Genomic DNA, 23,038 nt, shown 5'->3' with positions numbered 1-23,038 from the left:
GTCTATCTGCTTTCGTTTGTGAAATGATCGATCTACAACTACAGACTAGTTGATTTTTTCATATAAGCGAAATAGTTTTTTTTGGAACATGTTTCCGTCAGTTGGTAGACGATTTTCGATCAACGTTTTATGAAAAGTAAACTTACGATCCATAAGTTAATAAGGAGAATGATTGGGGCTACTATGCCGCTAACCAATCAAAACCCGTTAAAGCGTCACCTGACTTGACGTCTGCCAATGATATTCCTTCAAAATACGGAACTAGGAAGTAAACAACGTATTATCTGGAAAGACGAGAAGACTGAGTTGTTTCGGATAACTTTACTGTCAAGTAATGTTTCAGGTAAGATTTGCACGTCATACTAATTCATATCACATATTAATGAACAAGTCCATGTCATGTTGTGTCAATACAAACATGTTCTAATATGCTATTTTAGTGAAAAATCCAACCAAACGTCACCCGCGATTGTGAAGCTAATGAATTAACAAGCTAGTTATCTAACTTTAAAGGGTACAATAGCTAAGTTACCAATGTCAACTATGTCTATTCTCAATCATTTCAGTAATAATTGTGCCAAATTGGGACCAGTAACATTAACTTGTGTGTGAGTACGTTACAGTATATGTGTGTGCAAGCATGTTTTTGATATTGTCAATCGTCTCACTTTTACGAGGTGAGCTGGTAAGACAAAACCCAAGACTAAATGTATCTTCACTTGCCTTGCCTATAATTGTCGAGACTAGACAAAGATTCAAGTGTTTAGAGAACATTTATAACACTAGTGTGTTTTCGCAGTGCAAACACAGACACATGTCTGTACATGGTAGGTTGTTAGATTTGCATGTGCATCTCCCTTTCACACATTTAGTTTTTTTGCAGGAGCAGTATACAAGCTCTAAAACTGAAATATTTGTCCCGTCTGCATATTATGCACTGGGCGGGAAGAAGATGTGGTTTTTTATTTAGGCTGAACGTAGTGGTAGTCTTTGAGCGGAGAAGTCTAGGCTTTGGTGGTGTATCATTTTCAGTTTGACCTTCTGCTTCTACTACATTGTAAGGGAGGGGGGGGGGGGGAAGGGAGAGAGAGAGAGACATATGATACTCTATGCATTGTAATAGTAATGCTTCCAAAGTTATAGCCTAGTTTATTTACAACTCTCCTAATCTGTTTCCCCAGGTAACCCCAGATGCTCAGCCCTGGACTGCACTGCACATCTTCTGGACCTGACCTGACAGGGCTGACCCTGACCCATTGATGCCTTGTTCATATCTTGTTCATGTCATATCTTAGCTTGTTTATATCATATTGTTAATAATGTTCATGTCATATCTTAGCTTGTTTATATCATATTGTTAATAATGTTCATGTCATATCATGTCATATTAATCTTAGCTTGTTTATATCATATTGTTCTTATAAATAACTTATTGCTATAAAACACACCTGCAGCCTCCTGTACTGATTTTTCCCTTCTCTTGCGGGCTCTTTCAATGTTTCGTATGTTGGCATACTGCATATAGCATTGTCTATGGTAGCCAATATTGTGGTTATAGTGGTTCTCCAGCTGCAAAGCCGCAGAGAGGAAAGCGCTACAGAGAGTCGTGAGATCGGGCCAGAAGATCATCGGCGCCCCCCTCCCCTCTCTGGAAGAGCTGTACAACACACGCTGCCTCAGGAAGGCCTCCAAGATCTCCAGAGACCCATCCCACCCTGGGAACGAACACTTTGCTCGGCTGCCCTCGGGCAGGCGGTTCAGGACCATGTCCGCAAGGACAAATAGACTGAAGCTCAGCTTCTACCCTAGGGCCATTCAGGCCCTGAACACAGCAAAGACCTAGGTTCTAGGCCCTGGACAATCTAGACAATTTGATGGCAGCTACTAGATTGTAATCAAGTGCAATACTGAAACACAACTGTGAACATTTCAAACCTGCAAACTGCGACACTTTAAATGAATGTGCAATAATACTATGTGCAATATGACAACCCTCGGGTACATAAGGTTCAGAGATAGGAAATGTTAGGATATTTATAGCATAGCATAGAGTACAGCACAGTGTTTTATTTGTATAGTATAGTATAGTGGATATAGCCTTTATTTATGTAAACCAGCTCTTTTCCCTTCTTGTTTTTAGTATTTTTTTTCCTAGCACCAGGGGAGCCCCCCCTCCTAAATTTCGTTGTATGGTACCTGTACTATATTAATGACAATAAAGACCATTCATTCATTCATTCATTCATATTAGCTGCCACATCTGGAATGTAACTGTCTACTACTAGGTTATATTTTTTTTTACAGCCCTTTCTGCAATTTGGCTTTCTGCAGTGTGAAGATTCACCCACTGTAGAGAACAATGTACAAATTTGGTCCAACTTGCATCTGAAAATGCTATAATATTGTCCGTTCGGTTTGTTAAATGCATACAACACTCCATAATTCATCACATCTCGTTATTTCCCCGCGGTTGCTAGGGTTAACATCCAGTCAGTTGCTAGAGTTAACAGCCAGTGTTTACATTTCGGGGTCCTAATGAAGCCGTACTCGAATTCTGATTGGTTTATCAACTAGAGCGACCAGCGATGTCCCTGAGCAGACAGACGATTAAAAAATAAGTTTGTGAAAATCTCAGACATAACTAGAGATGACAACACATTTTATTAGACTTAGTAGAATTACTTAATATCCTATGTTAAACATTGTGTACTCTATAGATGGAAATCGATAAACTTCACAAAAAACGCGTTCGGCCCACCACCTACTAAGGCTGGGAACACTTTTTCCAACCAAGCGTGTCATCGAAAGTTGTCTGCCGCTGGAGAGGCCACCAGCTGGGGACCCATAGCAACCGTGGATAGGTGGCGTGACCAGATGGAAAATTATGTCCTCTCTGCCTGCCCTGTCCTGTCCTGTCCTGTCCTGTCCTCCCTGGCTGACTGCTTCAGAGGAAAAGAAAGGTAAAAACAATCTTACGTGTTGGTCTGAGACCTGCATGGTATGAGGGAAGGTTGAGGAAGATGGGTCGATACCAGTCTGGTGGGCAGGGAACCAAGAAAGATGTGACAGTGGCAAAGATACATTATTATCAACAACGCAAACAAGACAGTGATACGCACAGATATAACCATGTGTGGTCTGTTGAAGAGTTTGGAGAGTTGTGACGGTCAGTGGCTAAAACTTGACATAAGAATAAACAGGTTCTTTCAACATGCTCACCTTGTAAACCTGGTGGTCCAGTAGGATATCTTGCCATCTTGGGTCGTCTCACGGGTGAACATGTCATGCAGGCAGAGGTTGTGGCGAATAGAATTCTGGCGGGGGGGACAGAGGGAATCAAAATAAGATCATTATCTCATGGCAATGCAAGTTTCCTTTTTAAAGTTGGATCCATACCCTAGGAAGTCTACAACCCCTAGTTCTAAATGAGGATTTTGACACGAGTGTCGTGCTATGAATAAATTACTTTAGATTTATATGTTCTATGCTATATGATGGCTACTGCCTGACGTCTGCATGTTTGTAGCATTTCTCTATAGTTTTTTGTCCTGCTATGTATATTGTAAATATTTGATTTACCGTAGGTGTTTCCTGTCTCATGAACACTTGTTTTTGTAGTCCACTAAACCTAAGACTACAATTCCCTTGATGCCTAGCCACTAGGTGACATTTTTGACACAGGTGTTGTGCATTGGCTAAAATGAAGTGATGTTGTTTGAACCCTTTATACCACTGCATTCACTTGTCTACTTTATGCCTGAGGAAGGTCTATGACAGAAAGCTTGCAATAAACAAAACAAATTTGTACAGTGTTTGAGTGTGCGGATGCTGTTATTTTTTTCAGTTCCAGCACCTCAGCTAAGTCTGATCACAGATGAGCGGTGGTATTTTCACTATTTTAAAGGAAATTGACCGCAACATTGTCTGTATAGGACACCTGACAAAATGGTTTTAGTAAATGGGTTACCTTCCAGCCTGGCTTGGCCACATTTCTGAAATAAGGGAAGTGGCCCTCAATCCAGGTGTAAATCTCTTTACATGTCATCCTCCTGTTCTTTTTACTGTTGATGGCAAACTGGATCATTGCCATGTATGAGTATGGTGGCCTCTCTGAGAAGGGGTCTTTGATAACACTTTCGGGTTCCATTTGTTTACTTTGTGGCTTTGGAAGGAAAAAAATAGGTTGGCTTGTTTAGATACTTCACTTGGGCAATACAAACTTCATAAATTGTTTCATGTAGCATACTATTTCGAATACTTTTCACATTCATTCTATTCATATTGGTACACTCAATAGACTTTGCTTGCTTGCCTCAAATCTGTTAAACAATGAATCAAGTTTGTATGGTCTTAGTTGTCCTAGAGCTTTATTTGTATACTATCACACCTGAGTGCAAAACGGGTGTGACAAACACACTGGGTAAACAAATGTGTCAGGAGAACACACAGGAACATGTTAGACTACTGCAACAACAATGTATCAGTAAACCCTCCTTGAGGTTCAGGGTTTATGTACTATGCCTAGTGACAATCCCACTCCAGTGACAAGAGACAGAACACAAACCTGGTGTATCTGTGGGCATGGATCATGATTCTCCTTGTCAGAAACCTTCTTGGCAGCATCTGGCCCTAAGCCGTCTGTGCTCATCCTCCCAAGCCACTGGATGTTAGTCAGGCCGTCAACTAGTGGACAGCAATCCGGGTCCTTATTCACTGAAAAACAATGATTGTGCAGAATAACCTGTACCTGTTCCTTGTGAATAGCTCTTCCATCAATGGATGTTTTTCATGACATGTGGTGGTTCTTTGAGCAAAAATATTAAATTAAATAAACATGAAATACAGGATCTCCAGAGACCCATCCCATCCCACCCTGGGAACGAACACTTTGTGGCGTGACCAGATGGAAAAGCATGTCCTCTCTGCCTGCCCTGTCCTGCCCTGTCCTCCCTGGCTGACTGCTTCAGAGGAAAAGAAACGTGCACCTGCATGGTATGAGGGAAGGTTGAGGAAGATGGGTCGATACTATGGAGCTATTTTAGTGCCAGCAGAAATTGAATTGTATTTGACAGATTGAATTGAATATGAGCACAAATTGAATTCTATTTCACAGATCTGAATTGTATTTGACAGATTGAATTGAATCTGAGCACAAACTGAATTGTATTCGACAGATTGAATTGTATTCAATTAATTTTTCATTATTTTCATTCAGTTTTCAAATTCAGTTTCTCTAAATACAATTCGTTTTTTCTCAAAATACAATTCAGTTCTCTAAATACAATTCAGTTCTCAAAATACAATACAGTTTTTCTCAAAATACGAGTTCAGTTTTAGAGGCACTCATCCGCGGACTCTGGGCTAGGTAGAATAATAGAGCACCGATTCTAATCCCTCCCATCCGAATTCATAAGAGCAACGCATCCGGGTACTTTGCTCTCCCGTCATGTCCACGCCCCTTTTTGGGTGATAGAAGTGTAGAAGTTTGACTGGCGGCGGTCAATGGAAATGTCTGGTCTTTGATACTTTAATCCGATAAAATAAGAAGACCGTAGTGCTTTTTAGATATTAGGAGCCCAAATCCGATGGCCAGTTAGGCAAAGTATTATATAGTGTCGTTGCCGATCAATGATCGGCGTCGTTATATAGAGAAAATTGATGAAATAGGGGTTGATTCATCAGAGCAGTCATGTCATCTCCCTGTCATCAGGGATGTGTAGTTCTTCATTTGATTTGCCGTGTAAATCCCCAGATGAGAGTGTTACATTCGTTTTCTTAAGATAGGATAATGAATAAATCTGTTCAATGGGCATTTGCCAAAGTAGGGTTAGGGTGATTACTGTTAATCAGTATTTAGCCTGTATGGTGTATATGAAGATGTTATAGCTAGCTAGCTACGATTACCATGAAAATAATGAACAGCAAGCTAGATCCAAAACTAGGGCCGGTGGAGGAGGGCAAGCAGTGTTTCCCCTACCATTGCCTTGGGGGGGCGGGCCGCCCCCCCAACGGAACCACCCGCCCCCCCAAGAAAGAGGAATTATTACGGACATAAACTTCAAACATCTGACAAGCTAAAATATCCGCGTTTTTTAAACGCACCCAATCCAAATCTGGCAAGTGGCAAGCCCATAGGCTCGTTGGTAACATTAGTCCGCCAGTAGTCTCGCATAGCCAGACCTATCTCTCCACACTTCGGTTCGCACTGTGCCGCGCTGGAGAATAATACAACATTGTGCGCGCGACGCGAGAGAGTTGCCGGGTGAGATAGAAAGTAAGCAAGTTGAAACGTTAGCAAATATAATTGCTGAGTGTTCTGACAGAGAAAGTTGGTTAAAATTGGTCGTTATTATTGTGACTAGAAAGTGTCTGACTGACACTTGACAATGACTATAATTCCATTGTGTAAATAGTGTCAAAGAACTAGCAAGCTAGCTAGCTAGCTAGCTCAGAGGTGATTAAATGAGCTAGTCTGCTTGCACACATGCCAGCTAAAGAGCTAACTGGATGCACTTTATTATTTTACTTAAATTAGATATACAATCTTTCTTATTCTGCTAGAATTGGGCTTCATGGTAACACCATAATGGCAGATTTACAGTACATGGACAGTGGATTGAAGCATTTGAAATGTCAGTTTTTTATAGTTGGACATGTTTTTTTTTTCCAGGTGAGAGAGTAATGTCAAAATGACATTATCTGACTGCATTGCCCACAGCAATCCAAAATTCAATTATAATTATGTTATAAATTGATATGGATCAATGTATATACCTCTTATTAGATTATAAATACTCTGGTTGTTATGTTTGCCTTTTGGTTGACAGCAAAAGGGAGAGAGGAGGATAGGGAGGGAGAGAAGGAGAGAGAGCAGGATGGTGTCGGCACACCAGAGAGAGAGACAGCAAGAACCAGGTGAGAAAGTGGACAGGTAGTCAAGACCACATAAGTAAGTAGCCTTGAGAACCGATGGTTCTCGAGCCTAATGGCCCATAGGGAAGGAGCCTATCTCCTGTTTCCGTAGCGTGAGGCGGCTTAATGTACAAGTTAGTACACCCCCTAGACATGACGCTGGTATGTCGCAGGGTCTTACCCCCGGGGGGGGGGGGGGGGGGTCCATTCCACGGTCCATGCCACCCCCCTAAGGCAGCAAACCTAGGGGAAACACTGGCTAGTGTCACATTGGACAGACTACCAAACAGAAAAATAAAGTATCTTTTTTTTTCTTTTCTGATTTTATCCCTTTTTCACCCAATGTGGTATCCAATTGCACCCAAACTAGCATCCAATTATCCCCTGCCTATTGCGTAGGATCCGCCGCACGACCCCGTTGCCGGCAGCCCCAGAGGAGATCGCCAGGCAGACTAGCTGTCTGGCTCCTCGAGCCCGACACCGTTACTCCAGCACCAGACGGGGCGGTGTTGCGCGACGGATCCTTGTCCGGAAAATAGTCCTATACCCCCCTTGGGAGCGGCCGCTCAATATGCCGCTCCCTGTGAGCCCCGGCCATATCCGGGTCTGGCGAGACCGGGATTCGATCCCAGTCCCCGGTGGGCAGCTTGCATTAGAGGCTAATGCTTAGACCGCTGCGCCACCGCGGGGCACAGAAAAATAAAGTATCTTAATCAGGGCTCTCAAGTCTCACGCATTGGGCGTGAGACACACGCATTTCAACCCGTTCACACGCTCACACGCCGCGTGTGTCTTACGCCCAATGCGTGAGACTTGAGATCCCTGATCTTAACGACAGCAAAAGTGATGGATGTCAGAAATACATTACCTGGAGATTCAATAAGGTACTTTTATATGACAGGATATGGGTTAGGGTTATATGACACCTGTAGCGAGATCATTTATTGAATAGAACAATCAAACTTGGCGACGTACAAAAATAATCCATAAGCGATCAAAACCAGAAAAATAACAAACAATGCGTAGGCCTAGCCTATAGAATATGCGTATAATGCGGTCAACAAAAATACATCGCTCCCCTCTCTCTCCACTACCGCCATGCAAGATGCGCAGGTGCTTGAATTACCTTGCAATATCACCCCCCATAACCATATGACTTCTCAATACGGTGATCAAGGCAATAAACAAACAATCAAAGTAAACTCACAATAAACCCATTAGCCTGTTATAGTAAATACCCCCCTACAACACCTCAGGCAGACTGAAAGGACACACATTTCATTATCGCCTATTTCATTACCTTTCTCCATAACGACGTCGGATGGGAGGGATGGGAGTTAGAATCGGTGCTCTATTATTCTACCTAGCCCAGAGTCCCCGGATGAGTGCCTCTAAAACTGAACTCGTATTTTGAGAAAAACAGAATTGTATTTTGAGAACTGAATTGTATTTTGAGTAAAACTGAATTGTATTTAGAGAACTGAATTGTATTTAGAGAACTGAATTGTATTTAGAGAAACTGAATTTGAAAACTGAATGAAAATAATGAAAACTGAATTGAATACAATTCAATCTGTCGAATACAATTCAGTTTGTGCTCAGATTCAATTCAATCTGTCAAATACAATTCAGATCTGTGAAATACAATTCAATTTGTGCTCATATTCAATTCAATCTGTCAAATACAATTCAATTTCTGCTGGCACTAAAATAGCTCCATACGATACCAGTCTGGTGGGCAGGGAACCAAGAAAGATGTGACAGTGGCAAAGATACATTATTATCAACAACGCAAACAAGACAGTGATACGCACAGATATAACCAAGTGTGGTCTGTTGAAGAGTTTGGAGAGTTGTGACGGTCAGTGGCTAAAACTTGACATAAGAATAAACAGGTTCTTTCAACATGCTCACCTTGTAAACCTGGTCCAGTGTAAGGCGTCGATTAGCTTCTGGGCGGATGGTCCAGTAGGATATCTTGGCATCTTGGGTCGTCTCACGGGTGAACATTTTTTGCAGGCAGAGGTTGTGGCGAATAGAATTCTGGCGGGGGGGACAGAGTGAATCAAAATAAGATCATTATCTCATGGCAATGCAAGTTTCCTTTTTAAAGTTGGATCCATACCCTAGGAAGTCTACAACCCCTAGGTCTAAATGAGGATTTTGACACGAGTGTCGTGCTATGAATAAATTACTTTAGATTTATATGTTCTATGCTATATGATGGCTACTGCCTGACGTCTGCATGTTTGTAGCATTTCTCTATAGTTTTTTGTCCTGCTATGTATATTGTAAATATTTGATTTAGGTGTTTCCTGTCTCATGAACACTTGTTTTTGTAGTCCACTAAATCTAAGACTACAATTCCCTTGATGCCTAGCCACTAGGTGACATTTTTGACACAGGTGTTGTGCATTGGCTAAAATGAAGTGATGTTGTTTGAACCCTTTATACCACTGACTGCATTCACTTGTCTACTTTATGCCTGAGGAAGGTCTATGACACAAAGCTCGCAATAAACAAAACAAATTTGTACAGTGTTTGAGTGTGCGGATGCTGTTATTTTTTTCAGTTCCAGCACCTCAGCTAAGTCTGATCACAGATGAGCGGTGGTATTTTCACTATTTTAAAGGAAATTGACCGCAAAATTGTCTGTATAGGACACCTGACAAAATGGTTTTAGTAAATGGGTTACCTTCCAGCCTGGCTTGGCCACATTTCTGAAATATGGGAAGTGGCCCTCAATCCAGGTGTAAATCTCTTTACATGTCATCCTCATGTTCTTTTTACTGTTGATGGCAAACTGGATCATTGCCGAGTACGAGTATGGTGGCCTCTCTGAGAAGGGGTCATTGATAACACTTTCGGTTTCCATTTGTTTACTTTGTGGCTTTGGAAGGAAAAAAATAGGTTGGCTTGTTTAGATACTTCACTTGGGCAATACAAACTTCATAAATTGTTTCATGTAGCATACTATTTCGAATACTTTTCACATTCATTCTATTCATATTGGTACACTCAATAGACTTTGCTTGCTTGCCTCAAATCTGTTAAACAATTTGTCCTAGAGCTTTATTTGTATACTATCACACCTGAGGGCAAAACTGGTGTGACAAACACACTGGGTAAACAAATGTGTCAGGAGAACACACAGGAACATGTTAGACTACTGCAACAACAATGTATCAGTAAACCCTCCTTGAGGTTCAGGGTTTATGTACTATGCCTAGTGACAATCCCACTCCAGTGACAAGAGACAGAACACAAACCTGGTGTATCTGTGGGCATGGATCATGATTCTCCTTGTCAGAAACCTTCTTGGCAGCATCTGGCCCTAAGCCGTCTGTGCTCATCTTCCCAAGCCACTGGATGTTAGTCAGGCTGTCATCTAGTGGACAGCAATCCAGGTCCTTATTCACTGAAAAACAATGATTGTGCAGAATAACCTGTACCTGTTCCTTGTGAATAGCTCTTCCATCAATGGATGTTTTTCATGACGTGGTGGTTCTTTGAGCAAAAATATTAAATTAAATAAACATTAAATACATTTACTTACATGGTTTAATTGTAGTCAGAGACTTAGGATCTAGAAGGTAGTCCGTTTTGGATGCTTTCTCTGGCCGTCTGAAAAGAGCCATGCTACTCCTACCAGAGGTGCTTCCTTCCTCCGGACCATCTTCTAGATTGCCACTTCCACTCAGAAGGATAAACTTGTTGGGTCCTTGAGGACAGTCCTTCCCTTTAGCAGTGAGTGCTGCAATAACACTCTGAAGGTCTGCAGTTTTAGGGATGACTACCACCCGCGTGCCAGGCATAGTGGGGTGGTCCATCATGCGGATGCCATCAGGAAAGCGCTGGCCACCTGATGGTTTGGATGCTTCTTTGCGTTTTGGTCCATCTGGCTCATCCTGTGAGGGAGCTGGATCATTTCGCTGGAAAGCCAGCTTCCTCCTCTTGAGGATCAGTGGTCTCCTTGGGCTCTCGCTCATTCTGATCAGATCACAGAGACTGTCCTTTTATGCTCACTTGCTGTCTAAATAAACGACAGACAGGGAAGACAAGCCACTAGATTAATTGCAATCAGATGGTGAACAATGAGCAGTTGATACTAGTTACGTGTACTATTCAGAACACATCCTTCTACCTGAAAGAGACGAGTTGTAAACTGGAGGGTTGATGGAACAGCAGTTGATTCAACAACGTTCGAATGTTCCTTGATGAAAGCTAGCTAGCGTAAACCAGACAAGGCAAAAATACATTCACACCAGACGTGTGTAACACCAATCAACTTATGATTAGCCTAACGTCGCAACTTTTTGTCACTCAAAAACATCAATTACAGCTAACTTTACAAGCCAAAATCGAAGTAGCCTCCTTAGGTGGCTGACAAGCCAGCGAGCTAAAAAAAAGATCCGTCTTTCAAATGTCAACTGAGTGTCTTCTAGAACACAATGTCGTGACGTCATCATTCTCAATCAAAATGACTAAAAAGTAAAAGATGATTGACAAGCATAGAACAGAGGTATAGATATCGTTTTGGTTTGGTATTTTTGAACTTTTTGTTAACATGCGTAAGTAAAATGTTGTTTATAAATGTTTCTATGTCTTGATGATGCACTTATAAGGGGAAAACCACTCATGTAAAAAGGGTAGGCGCATTAATATCGTTTTTTGTTTGGTACTTTTGAGTTTTCTGTTTTCGCCGTCTCTGCCTCCATTCTTGATCGGGAATTAGCGATGTTATTGTCTACATACATAACAATGCGCAAGTGACATTTTGTTGTTGTTGGAAAGAAAACATGCATGTAACAAGGGTAGGCGCAATAAGCCATGGCTTCAGCCACAACCTTTTTGGTCCTGGTACGCAAACATTTTCTTTTGTATATATGTATTGTGAATTGTATAAAGGACCAAAAGAAACATTCTCAATCTCAATTCTGTGATGATGCTGACTCGTCGCTAACATCAGGGGAATCTAGACAGCCTGGAAGTTATTCCATCAACGTCGCTAAAGGAAAATCCAGGTTTATTTTGGATTGATCTCGCGAGATTTATAAAACACCCAGCCATATTTTGATCAATCTCGCGGGATTTATCAAAAATAAGCCTGGATTTCCCTTTAGCAACGTTGATGGAATACCCCCCCTGGGCTGGTCAACTTGCTGGATGGAAATGCGAACTAGATCATGTGAGACTGAGGGGGGAGAATGACACTATAGAATAGCTGACTAGAACATGAGTCAGTCATGTAACTATTTAGCTCGCTAGAGCCAGATTATAGCTTTGTTAGCCAGCTAACGTTAGCTAGTAGCTACTCTTGCTACCGTTGACAGCTAGCTGTCTGGTAGTGTGTTAGCTAGCTAGCTAGATGTCCATTTGAGTTAGTTAGTTATGCTGCTCATAGCTGTCAGCTATGATGACCAAAAACCGAAAAGAGACCGACCTTCATATTATGATGATGTAAGACGCGTTGGTCGTTGGTTAACTTGCTCAATCGGTAAGGATAATCCTAAACTCTTGCAGGGTTACAGAACATCGTTGGGATTTGAATTTTGGCGCAGTTGACGCAGTCCTTGACGTTCCGGTCACGTGATGTTTTCATTATCCAATAGATTTGTACAGCGAAAACCGGTGCCCGACTGTAGACCAATCACTGGCTGTCTGAATGAAAACCGGGAAATAATGTTCAGGACTCAGGAAGATAAACAGCAAGCAAAGATGAATGACTATAAAACCTCTCTGCATTACGCATAGTTAGCAAGTACACTGAGAATCCCTAACCCTGACATTATTTACTGACATGAAGTAGGCTAACATCCAGCAGGTAGGTTGCATCTTACCAATGAACGTTAACCTCCCTCTCTAACCTTACTAAAACCTGCCAGCCACTCTCTGAGCTCTTCATCTAGCTAGTCTAACCTTGATATCTCGTTACGTTTTCCACTGTACTCACACACATTGTGTTTATAACAGCGTGTTTGATGTTTCTGTTCAATTCAATTACAGCTCGTCAGCCATGATTTCTGATGCCCCGTAAAACACGAACAAAAGCGTTTCTGAACTCAGAGAAACCCTCACTGTCGTTCGTGGAGCCGCCACTAGATGGAGCTATACACCATGATGTGCCCCAAGTGCGACGTGCACTCAATCCCAAATCCTTTCTGCCAGAGGAGCAACGACCGAACAGCACAGCCAGCACTTCCTGGGTAATCCCACGACGGGGCGTGCATTGTGATAGTCACTCAATCAGAACATTGTTTATTGTAATTGACTGTGGCTTGTGTTTCTGACCTCTGCCCCTGCTCCATATGACCATCTTAAAGTCTTCCACTTTGTCACTTTTCAGGTGAGTCCACAGTTTGATCTGCTACAGCTCCCTGCACCCAAAGCACGCCAAAGAAGGAAGAAGTGCCTGTCATTATCCAGCTTTCTCGACAGGAGTACTCAATTGTCCCGAAAAACGAGCGTGTGCCAGTTCCCCTCGTTGTCCTTTGCGAAGAAGACAACAGCCGCCCAATCTCACCAACCGAAGCGTGCATGTGGAACGAGGGCCGCGAGATCGGCTGTCGTGGGCCAAGGGGATCAGCAGGACCTACGTCAGGTCCAAACTAACCATCGTACACAAGAAACAGAGACACCGAAACGGCGACAGTCTCTCCGAAATAGGACCGCTGAGGGCACAGGGTTGCCTGAGGTAGCAGCACCCATAGGTGCATCGACCCACAATAGTTATTCGGAGGCCCTTCGGACTCCCCATTTAGCCGCACGTGACAACATCCCACGATGCTCTGCTTTGACCCCGGCCTCAACAAACAACCGCACCCCTGGCATGAGCAATGTCTTCACGCCACCTGACGTAGAGACTCCTGAATTACACCAAGGGGGTAGTTCTTCCTCCACCGCTTGTCTTCGCCTCCTGTTTCCTCACTCACAGCCGTCAACCCCCCCACAATCTCAGCACCACCCCCCTAACATGTTGGTGGCAGATACCCCAGAGAGGGACTATGGAGTGAGGGTAACATGGAGGAGGAGGAGAGCATTGAGGAGGCTGCTGGATGATCGAGGTCACCTTTGAGATGCATTAAATCAGCATCTGATATCGGATTAAGAACATACCGTTATAATCTATTATCAGGATTTATGTTGAAATATAACTATGGTTTCATTCATTCCCACTGCAACCACCGCCCTGAACATTTTAAAATAGGAAGCACACTGCATTTTAGCATTTTAGCTTTTTAAATCATAATACTGTTTTTATTACTATTATTTTTAAATGACTAGACTTTTTAAATAGGCACTACATAAACACTGTTATATCTGTCTGTTTTTATTGTATTCATGTATGTGACCTATGTGTGTTTTAATGTGGAAACTGTATTCTTGAGCTGCACTTCTGCCTGTCAAAGGAGAATTTCTGTCACTCTGTGACAGACAATAAAGCATTCTTGAATCTTGAATCTTTACTTTGTCCATATTCTGCTATTAACATTGATATGATACAGAATGGATTAGCCGTCCATGGAGTGGAGTTGCAGAGTCCTGCAACACTTTATCTGAGGATGGGTGTCATGGTGAATATCAAGCTGCTTCAGTGACACTGCAAACCCACCCAGCAACCTTTAGATATGACAGTGTGCACACAGCACAGATAACATTTTGTCATCATGGTTTATTTATAAACACAACGTTCTGGTTTTGTCCATCTCATCTGTACAGTGGGGCAATGTGGGTCATTAGATAGATAACACAAAAATAATGAGTTTAATTTGTAAATGCATTTTGATCTTTGTGAGGATAATGATAATATCAACTGAAAGTTCTTCAATAAGATGCACATTTTGAAAAAAAGAAAAAGTACTTTTTAGAAGAGGACACTGCATATCCAGAAGTGCATCAGCCCCACCACAACACACCCCCTTACACAGTCTTAGCCAATCACTGTTCTCCTAAAACCGCACCGACCAATAGCGTATCCTGTTGTAGATATGTGCGGTAACTAAGGCTGGGAACACTTTTTCCCCGACCAAGCGTGTCATCGAAAGTTGTCTGCCTGCTGGAGAGGCCACCAGCTGGGGACCCATAGCAACCGTGGATAAACATGAGTTACTACACCATAAGGTAGGCAAACGAAATGGAGATATTGTTGCTTTAAAGTTAGCTAACGGCTGACGAGAAGTGATCGCATGTCATTGTTAGCTAGTGAGTGAAATAATAGATCGCTTACAACTTTTCCAGAAGGCAACTGTTGCACAGATGATCATGACAACCCTGTCTGCTGCTAACTAAAGTTAGCTCGGCTAGTTAGCTAGCTTCTTCTGCCCAGCCAGCTAACCACCAACCACGACACGACAGAAAAGACAAGAGGTTGGATGATCGATCATCGATACAACAACCCGCTACTAAGCAGTAGCCATTAAAGCCAGCTAAAAGAATAAAACGTACATTTTGACAACTTTTTTCTATCGCTGTACTGGTGTTCTATCTTCCTCTGTGATATGGATAGAAACAGCTGGCCCGTTTTGTCAGAAAGAAAGCAACCCCCCCCCTTCTTGGACTGTCTGGAGTCTGGGACATTCTTTCACCACGAAACGAAATGCCGGTCGATCTGCTCGACCGAGGGGTTTTATATCGAGTGTTTAGTAGCTAGCTAATTTAAATACAATCTCACAATTTACATTCGTGACACTCAAGTGCGTCTGACTCAAATTCGCTTTCCATCAGCTCAGTATAAACGTGTGTCGATGTAACGTAACGGTCTTGTTGTTACACGATCATCGTCTCCTAAAGCTTTTTTAGCCAACAAAGCAGCCGAGATCAAAGCGTAGTCACGTTTCACATCTGATCGCTGCTTTCATGACGCCATAATGTCACTCAGCCCATCCGTGACCAGGCTTTGATCTCTCGAGTTACCTCTGCGGCTCGTTGTCCCTGGAGACCGCAGACGCGGCTGAGAGGGAGGTTAGTTGATCTCTGCGTCGTCGTCTCGCAGTGGCAGGGATGGACATCAACCAGAACAGGTGGATTAGCACGATGACATGGTCATGACATAAGAATGACTGTTGACATATCAATGGAAAGTAACTAGGGATCGTCTCACTAAACCAAACCAAAACACTCTCCATAAATGGAATCCTAAATCAACAGATTCGATTCTGGGTTTTGAGATTAGGATCATCATTCTTTGCCATTAGCTGATTTATGTTCAGACACAAACAGAAAGCCACAAGTGAATTCTCCTGCATTTCCTTTTTTTGATACTGCACCATAGCCCGATCCCTGCTTTGAACAGGTTTGACTATTAGATGACAGATTCACTAATCAGATGATTCGGGGGATTAGATCTGGTTGTTAGGATTAGAGTCTTCCTTCAGTTTTTCCTAACGATTTCCTGGAAAATTCCTGGTAAGAAAATAATGACACTCCACCCCCATGATGGTGGATTGGAATGTAGGATTGTTGAATGGTATGTGACTAGCTGGAGGCTATACATTCCAGCTGTCTGTGATATTACCCCAAACATTGCAAAGATTACGCAGGAATGAGGGTTTTGTATCTGCAACATACCACACTACTGTCTTTATGCTACATATCACATTTGACACATTTAGTTCCCACTTAAGGGGCCTTGAAACTAAATGAACAGTTCATGTTGTGTTTTTCATGTTGGAACATGCAATGCATCCGTTCTGCCCGCCTCCTCCAATCTAATTGTTCTAACTGTCCTTTGTCTGAAGAAAAGTTGCTCCTATAAGGAACCAATCTGTTGGATGTGTGGTCATGAGTTTACTGACCAGGGGTGTCATGTGAGCACAGTGGCTAGTAAGAGGTCACCATAAGATCTGCATAGCAGAGAGTGAAAGCTAGTATTGCATTTATCCAAAGAATATGAAAATCAGAGTGCCATTCCCACCCTTTCCTGTTCAACGGCTACAACACGGCTGTGATTATTTGATTTAATCTGCCCAAAGCTCCACCCTCCATCCTTGGAGGCTAGTGGAAGAAGCCTTGAAAAAAACAATTTACTCTATTGCAAATGTTTAGCCATATTGCATTCGGACAGTGCTCTGCAGTGTGAGGAGTTATGGACACTGTGTCTAGCCTGAGTAGCCTCACTTACAGGCTCACAGCGTGGACATATGAAATGTCTCTGAAGACACGAGGCTGGTTCAAGGCTATTTTCTTTGTCCAGTTCAAATTTTCACCACTGGCACAGCTCTTGAAGAGACGGTACAGTAGGGTGTTTTCAAACATTGGCTCTAAAACATCACCCTCCCATCTCTCTCAACCTTCTCCTGAAGCCCCCTCATTTGCTCTAGGGCCCCGGTAGACGATGCAGGTGCTTTCATCCCTCTGTGATGACTCAGTGAGAGAATGCCAGCTTCAAAGTCCAGCGTGTCTGTTTTAAGAGCTGAACAGAGAGGAGGCAGTGACCTTATATCACAACCGCATCAGAAGCGGATGCCTCGCTACAGTAGGCCTACACAGAGGAGGACAAACAACTCATGACAGGAACTGTTCCAAAGAAGAGCATGGACCAAGCCAAGCCAAGCAGGGTACCTGGAAAGAAATGAGGAATGGTATCACACACATGTGTTTGATACCATTTTGGTCTGATGTCATTCCTTATTCAGTTGCAAGTATCACAATGAGCACATCCTCCGATTTCTGCCTGTACTTATGTGGAGTGCACCGTATCGTTAGTGCTCATTAAGCAGCACATATGCAAATGTTATCACTCACAATTAGGCTAAAGTCTGTAGCCTATCCTTATTCACAATGGCCTAATTTATCCCAAACTACTAGGAATTAAAAAGTGTTTAACAAGACCTGCGGTTTGCAGAGACATTTCAACAGAGGAAAAAACCGAGATGCAATTCTTTCGCCTGCTCTCCGGCAGGCATTCCAAACACACATATGGCTTGAGCAATCTCTGTTGGTCGTGAACTGACTAACTAAGAAAAACATCTCTGCTATTTGGAGCAGGCGAGTTCGTGCATAAATCAGTCCAGTAACATCTGTATGCACAACATGACATACCATGCCTAAATGTCAACATTAAAATGCTGCTTTTTGTTGATTTGGCATTGATATCGGCGTAGTTACAGTCTGTGTAGATGGCATGGTAATATTGCAAGCCCTCTGTGTGTTTAGAGCAAGCACAGGGCTAGGTTACTTAATAGCCTAGCTGCTAACTCACGTCTGAAGTACTGCTATATTATGTAGTGAAAGGAAATGACTCTAGCCTGTATGAATGAGATGAGAGACTGTATGAAAAAAATTGCAGTCTTAAGACACTAAAGCCCACAGCATGAATAATCATTATTTGGAATTGTGGGAGGAACAGGAGAGATTTCTCTGAAGCTCACAGTGGGGTATTGGGAGAGTTGTTCTGTGCTGACACGACACACACAAGGCTTGTGTTTAGAGGGAGGCGGAGGGAATCATAAAGTAGTCTGGTAGTCTGTGCTTCGCCAAGTCTACCCCCAGCGTCTCAAACCTGGTACGGTCAAGATAGACTATGCTGATAGGCTGACGTTATGCTAGGACTTGGTAAAAAAGGAAATGTAGCCAAAATAGAAGACATACAAATGAAAATGTCATGTTTAGCGCTGACACAGCACTGACACAGCCCCTCGTGTTGGGGGAAACAAGAGCTGTACAATAGCATGTCTGAGACCCCCTGGGGATGGGGGTATTAGTAGTAGACACTTACCACTTTCCATCATTTGTTTTGACTTGGTTTAATGACTCCCCAGGTGAATGGTTCCCCAGAGTGTCCTCAGTTGACTGGAGCCCCCCCCCCCCCCACACACACACACACACACCCACACACACACACAGACATGCACGCAATGCATGCAAACGTAGACAATAGGACTTAAAGGACCAGGTCTGGTCTCCTAGCAACTGAACTAAGGTCCCCCACACCGAGCCAGTTTTAGAAACGAGAGGGCAGATTTTTTCTTCAGGTAATTGACGCAGGTCTTATACACAAAAAAAAAAACTCTTCTCTGACACGAATGGCAGGAACATATAGATTCCAGAGAGCAGAACCAAACCAGAGCACGTTTTTTTGATATTCAGGCAAAAGTTATTGCGTTTGACTAATTTGGCTCACATTTGAATACAAATACATGTCTTTGTTTTAAGAATTGTTGGCATTATTCTTTGTTTCTATTGAAGTGAAAGTGCTGGTGTTTTATGGTTTCTATAGTTTCAAGTTTATTGTTAAGTCACATTACACAAGTGTAAGAGAGTCAATTCTTAAGGGCTCTGCACACAGCGTGCGATTTCTGTTGCGCATCAACGTTCCATTTTGAAGTTTGAATGGAAGTCTATGAGAACATCGCATTTACCCACACACAGCCCCGATTTTAATCGCACGGCGAACATTCGATTCCATTCATTTTGAATGGGACAAAGCACACGGCGTGCGAGTTTTGTCGCACTGCTTTGTCCCATTCAAAATGAATGGAATCGAATGTTCGCCGTGCGATTAAAATCGGGGCAGTGTGTGGGTAAATGCGATGTTCTCATAGACTTCCATTCAAACTTCAAAATGGAACGTTGGCGCGCAACAGAAATCGCACGCTGTGTGCAGAGCCCTTTAGGCTTCGGTTCCTGACATGCAGCATAAGACAATAAGGCAATAGGCATAATTCAAGATAATTAAAAAAGTGACAATAGTACAGGACATACAGTGCCTTGCAAAAGTATTCACCCCCCTTGGCTTTTTACCTATTTTATTACATTACAACCTGTAATTTAAACATTTTTTTAATCAGAATTTTATTTTATGAATCTGCACAAAATAGTGTTACATTTTAAAGTAATAAAGTTACATTTTAGTCTCATCTGACCAGAGCACCTTCCTCCATACATTTTGGGAGTCTCCGACATGCCTTTTTGCAAACTCAAAACGTGCCGTCTTATTTTTAGCTGAAAGTAATGGCTTTCTTCTGGCCACTCTTCGATAAAGCCCAGCTCTATGGAGTGTACGGCTAATTGTGGTCCTATGGACATATACTCCAGTCTCTGCTGTGGAACTCTGCAGCTCCTCCAGGGTTACCTTTGGTCTCTGTGCTGCCTCTCTGATTAATGCCCCCCTTGCCCGGTCCGTGAGTTTTGGTGGGCGGCCCTCTCTTGGCAGGTTTGTTGTGGTGCCATGTTCTTTCCATTTGATTATGATGGATTTGATGGTGCTCCTGGGGATCATCAAAGATTTGGATATTTTTTTATAACCCAACCCTGACTTGTACTTCTCAACAACTTTGTCCCGGACTTGTTTGGAGAGTTCCTTGGTCTTCATGGCCGTGTTTGGTTGGTGGTGCCTCTTGCTTAGGTGTTGCAGCCTCTGGGGCCTTTCAGAAAAGGTGTGTATATACTGACAGAACATGTGACACTTAGATTGCACACAGGTAGACTTCATTTCACTAATTATGTGACTTCTGAAGGTAATTGGTTGCACCAGAAGTTTTTAGGGGCTTCATAACAAAGGGGGTGAATACTGCACATGCCAATTTTCAGTTCTTTATTTTTTTTTAATTCTTTTTTTATATATATATATTTCTCACTTCATTTAAAAACTAACACTATTTTGTGCAGATTCATCAAATAAAATTCTGTTTTATTTTTGTTTTTTAAATTACAGGTTGTAATGTAATAAAATAGGTAAAAAGCCAAGGGGGGTGAATACTTTTGCAAGGCACTGTAAGTGACAAATAAGATTATTTACAATTAGCAGTATTTGTAGACAATAAGGCACTAGGCATAATTCAATAAAGTACAGGACATAAGTGACAGTAGTAAAGTGACTGTGAGCTTAAGCATAGGCAGTCTGAATTAGGGTTGGGTACCGAAAATCGGTACCGGTAGGTACCGGTTACTTTACATTCGGTATGTACCCGTACCGAATCGCAAAGGAGATTTCGGTACCTCATTTCGGTACTTTACTGGTGACTCGTGACGTCACATCGCCTGTTAAATTTCCACTCAGTGAAAGCAGCGAGTACGGAAGGATAACGAGAAGGTTGCTAATAGCAACTTCCGCTAGCGGGTTGGCATAACGCGATGCTCGACTTATGGGTGCGTTCCGTTAACTCGTTCTGGAATTCTGATCACCACTCGTGGAATGCCTTCTGTCCAATCAAATGACTTGCTCCCCTTATGACGTCGGGCCCAGTGTGCGCTGCGACGCTCTCAGAGCGAGTTTACGAACGCAAGCCTTTGATTGGACAGTGCACTCCAGGATTCGACGCGTCTGTTGATGACGTAGTGCGGATGTGTGGCTGCGTCTCTGCCAGGTGGACAACATGATCGGGGATCTCCTGATATTCGGGTACTGTGTCAGATCATGTATATATCATGTAGATATATCCTTATCCTACTACTGTGTCTGAAAAATCGTCATGTCATCATGGACCAGAGAGGGGGAGGGGAGTAGTAGTAGCTGAGCGGCAACAGAGTTTGGATTTTGACGAGGTGGAGGGCTCCAGTTCATCAGAGTTATATTTCCTCTTGGTCTTCTTGGTTCCGGGGGCTATGCAGGCCTCTTCACTAGATCCCTTTTCTAAGAATATTCTGATGTCCTTGAGGGGCTGCCGAACAAGTGTGTACTCGTATTCGACATCAGTACCAACGATAGGCACCCCCAGCTTAATGGAGTCCCCAAGGCTCAGGAGTTTTATTTTCATTTATTTTAATTTGAGTGTATATTTAACTAATATATATTGTGCCTCAGCAATACAAAAGTGAAAAGCTGTTTAATGTTGTCGACCGTATATATATATATACAGTATATATATATGTCATTTTTAAAAATCAAAAGTACCGAATTAAGTACCGTTTTGGTACCGGTACCGTTTTGAAAGTATCGGTTAGGTACCGGTACCGGATAAAACCCAAACGGTACCCAACCCTAGTCTGAATGCATGGGATGTGCTTGTGGAGGATAGTCAGACTCAGTTGTCTACAGTAGGCTTGTTCATGTCGAGCCTGATTCCCTGGGGGAAGTAGCTGTTGGTTAGCCTCTGAGTTTTGGCCTTTTGACCTTTTGGTTGGGGTATTTAAAGCACATTGGGAACATTGGGAATGCCCAATCTTTCGTTCGGGATTTGGTTTCACAATCCATTTCACTGGTCACTGCGGTTTGGATATGTGCAACATCCACCTCTGTGTAAGAGGAAATGGTGTCTGTTGAGATTTCCGCTTATGGTATCTCTCTTATAGTATCTCTCTTACAGTATCTCTCTTACAGTATCTCTCTTACAGTATCTCTCTTACAGTATCTCTCTTACAGTATCTCTCTCACAGTATCTCTCTTACAGTATCTCTCTTACAGTATCTCTCTCACAGTATCTCTCTTACAGTATCTCTCTTACAGTATCTCTCTTACAGTATCTCTCTTACAGTATCTCTCTCACAGTATCTCTCTTACAGTATCTCTCTTACAGTATCTCTCTCACAGTATCTCTCTTACAGTATCTCTCTCACAGTATCTCTCTTACAGTATCTCTCTTACAGTATCTCTCTTACAGTATCTCTCTCACAGTATCTCTCTTACAGTATCTCTCTTACAGTATCTCTCTTACAGTGGGACAAACTGGCAGAGAAAAGTAAAGGCCTTTCAGTGGCCCGATTAAAAAAAGAAAAAAAAGAAGAGCCTACAATATGTGAAGAAAACATTAGCTTGTGGTTGACTCGAGTGAGTGCAGTCAACCATTCTGACACCACTGGAACTAGAGATTCAGAGATGGCGAGAGGACAGACCTGAGAGGTGCACTGCTCTAAAGCCTGTTTTGTCTGCCGTGAAATGTGAGTGTGTTGGTAGTCCTACCTCATATTCACACGTATCCCTGACTGCAAATCCCTGTGCACTGGGGGGGTATTGAGACAGAAGCAGACCATGGACCAAAAGTGGGCCGTCATGGCAACAGCTCCACCTCGCCCTCAGCTGTGCGAGCTCTCACCCCCCTGGGTGTGTCTCCCTCCTGGGTGCTGTGGGGCGGCAGTGGGGCTTCTGTCAGTGGAGCCAGCAGGCAGGTAGAGCTGCAGACAGAGTGACTCTTGACTCTGTTTTGAATGAAAGCAGAGCTGAGCTCTACTGGACCTTCTCACCTGCAGC

General features: G+C 42.8%; 1 protein-coding gene across 1 annotated transcript; it reads right to left on the bottom strand.

Moving 5' to 3' along the window:
- Window positions 1–2,972: 2,972 nt before the first annotated feature.
- On the bottom strand, window positions 2,973–12,473 carry LOC308163533 (forkhead box protein M1-like; the record flags this gene model as incomplete). The annotated part of the gene is made up of 8 exons (XM_080537708.1): window positions 12,356–12,473; window positions 10,562–10,945; window positions 10,182–10,330; window positions 10,005–10,033; window positions 4,388–4,416; window positions 3,968–4,110; window positions 3,220–3,314; window positions 2,973–2,991 (listed from the first exon to the last, which is right to left on the bottom strand). Exons 2-8 carry the CDS (start codon window positions 10,899–10,901, stop codon window positions 2,973–2,975), a joined length of 804 nt encoding a protein of 267 aa, XP_080393834.1. The 5' UTR covers window positions 10,902–10,945; window positions 12,356–12,473.
- Between the last annotated feature and the right edge of the window lie 10,565 nt (window positions 12,474–23,038).

Source organism: Nansenia antarctica (assembly GCF_963989245.1).
Source record: "Nansenia antarctica genome assembly, chromosome: 8".
NCBI lineage: Eukaryota > Metazoa > Chordata > Actinopteri > Argentiniformes > Microstomatidae > Nansenia > Nansenia antarctica.
The sequence above is the reverse complement of the archived record's forward strand: the minus strand, read 5'-3'. Positions and strand labels throughout refer to the sequence as shown.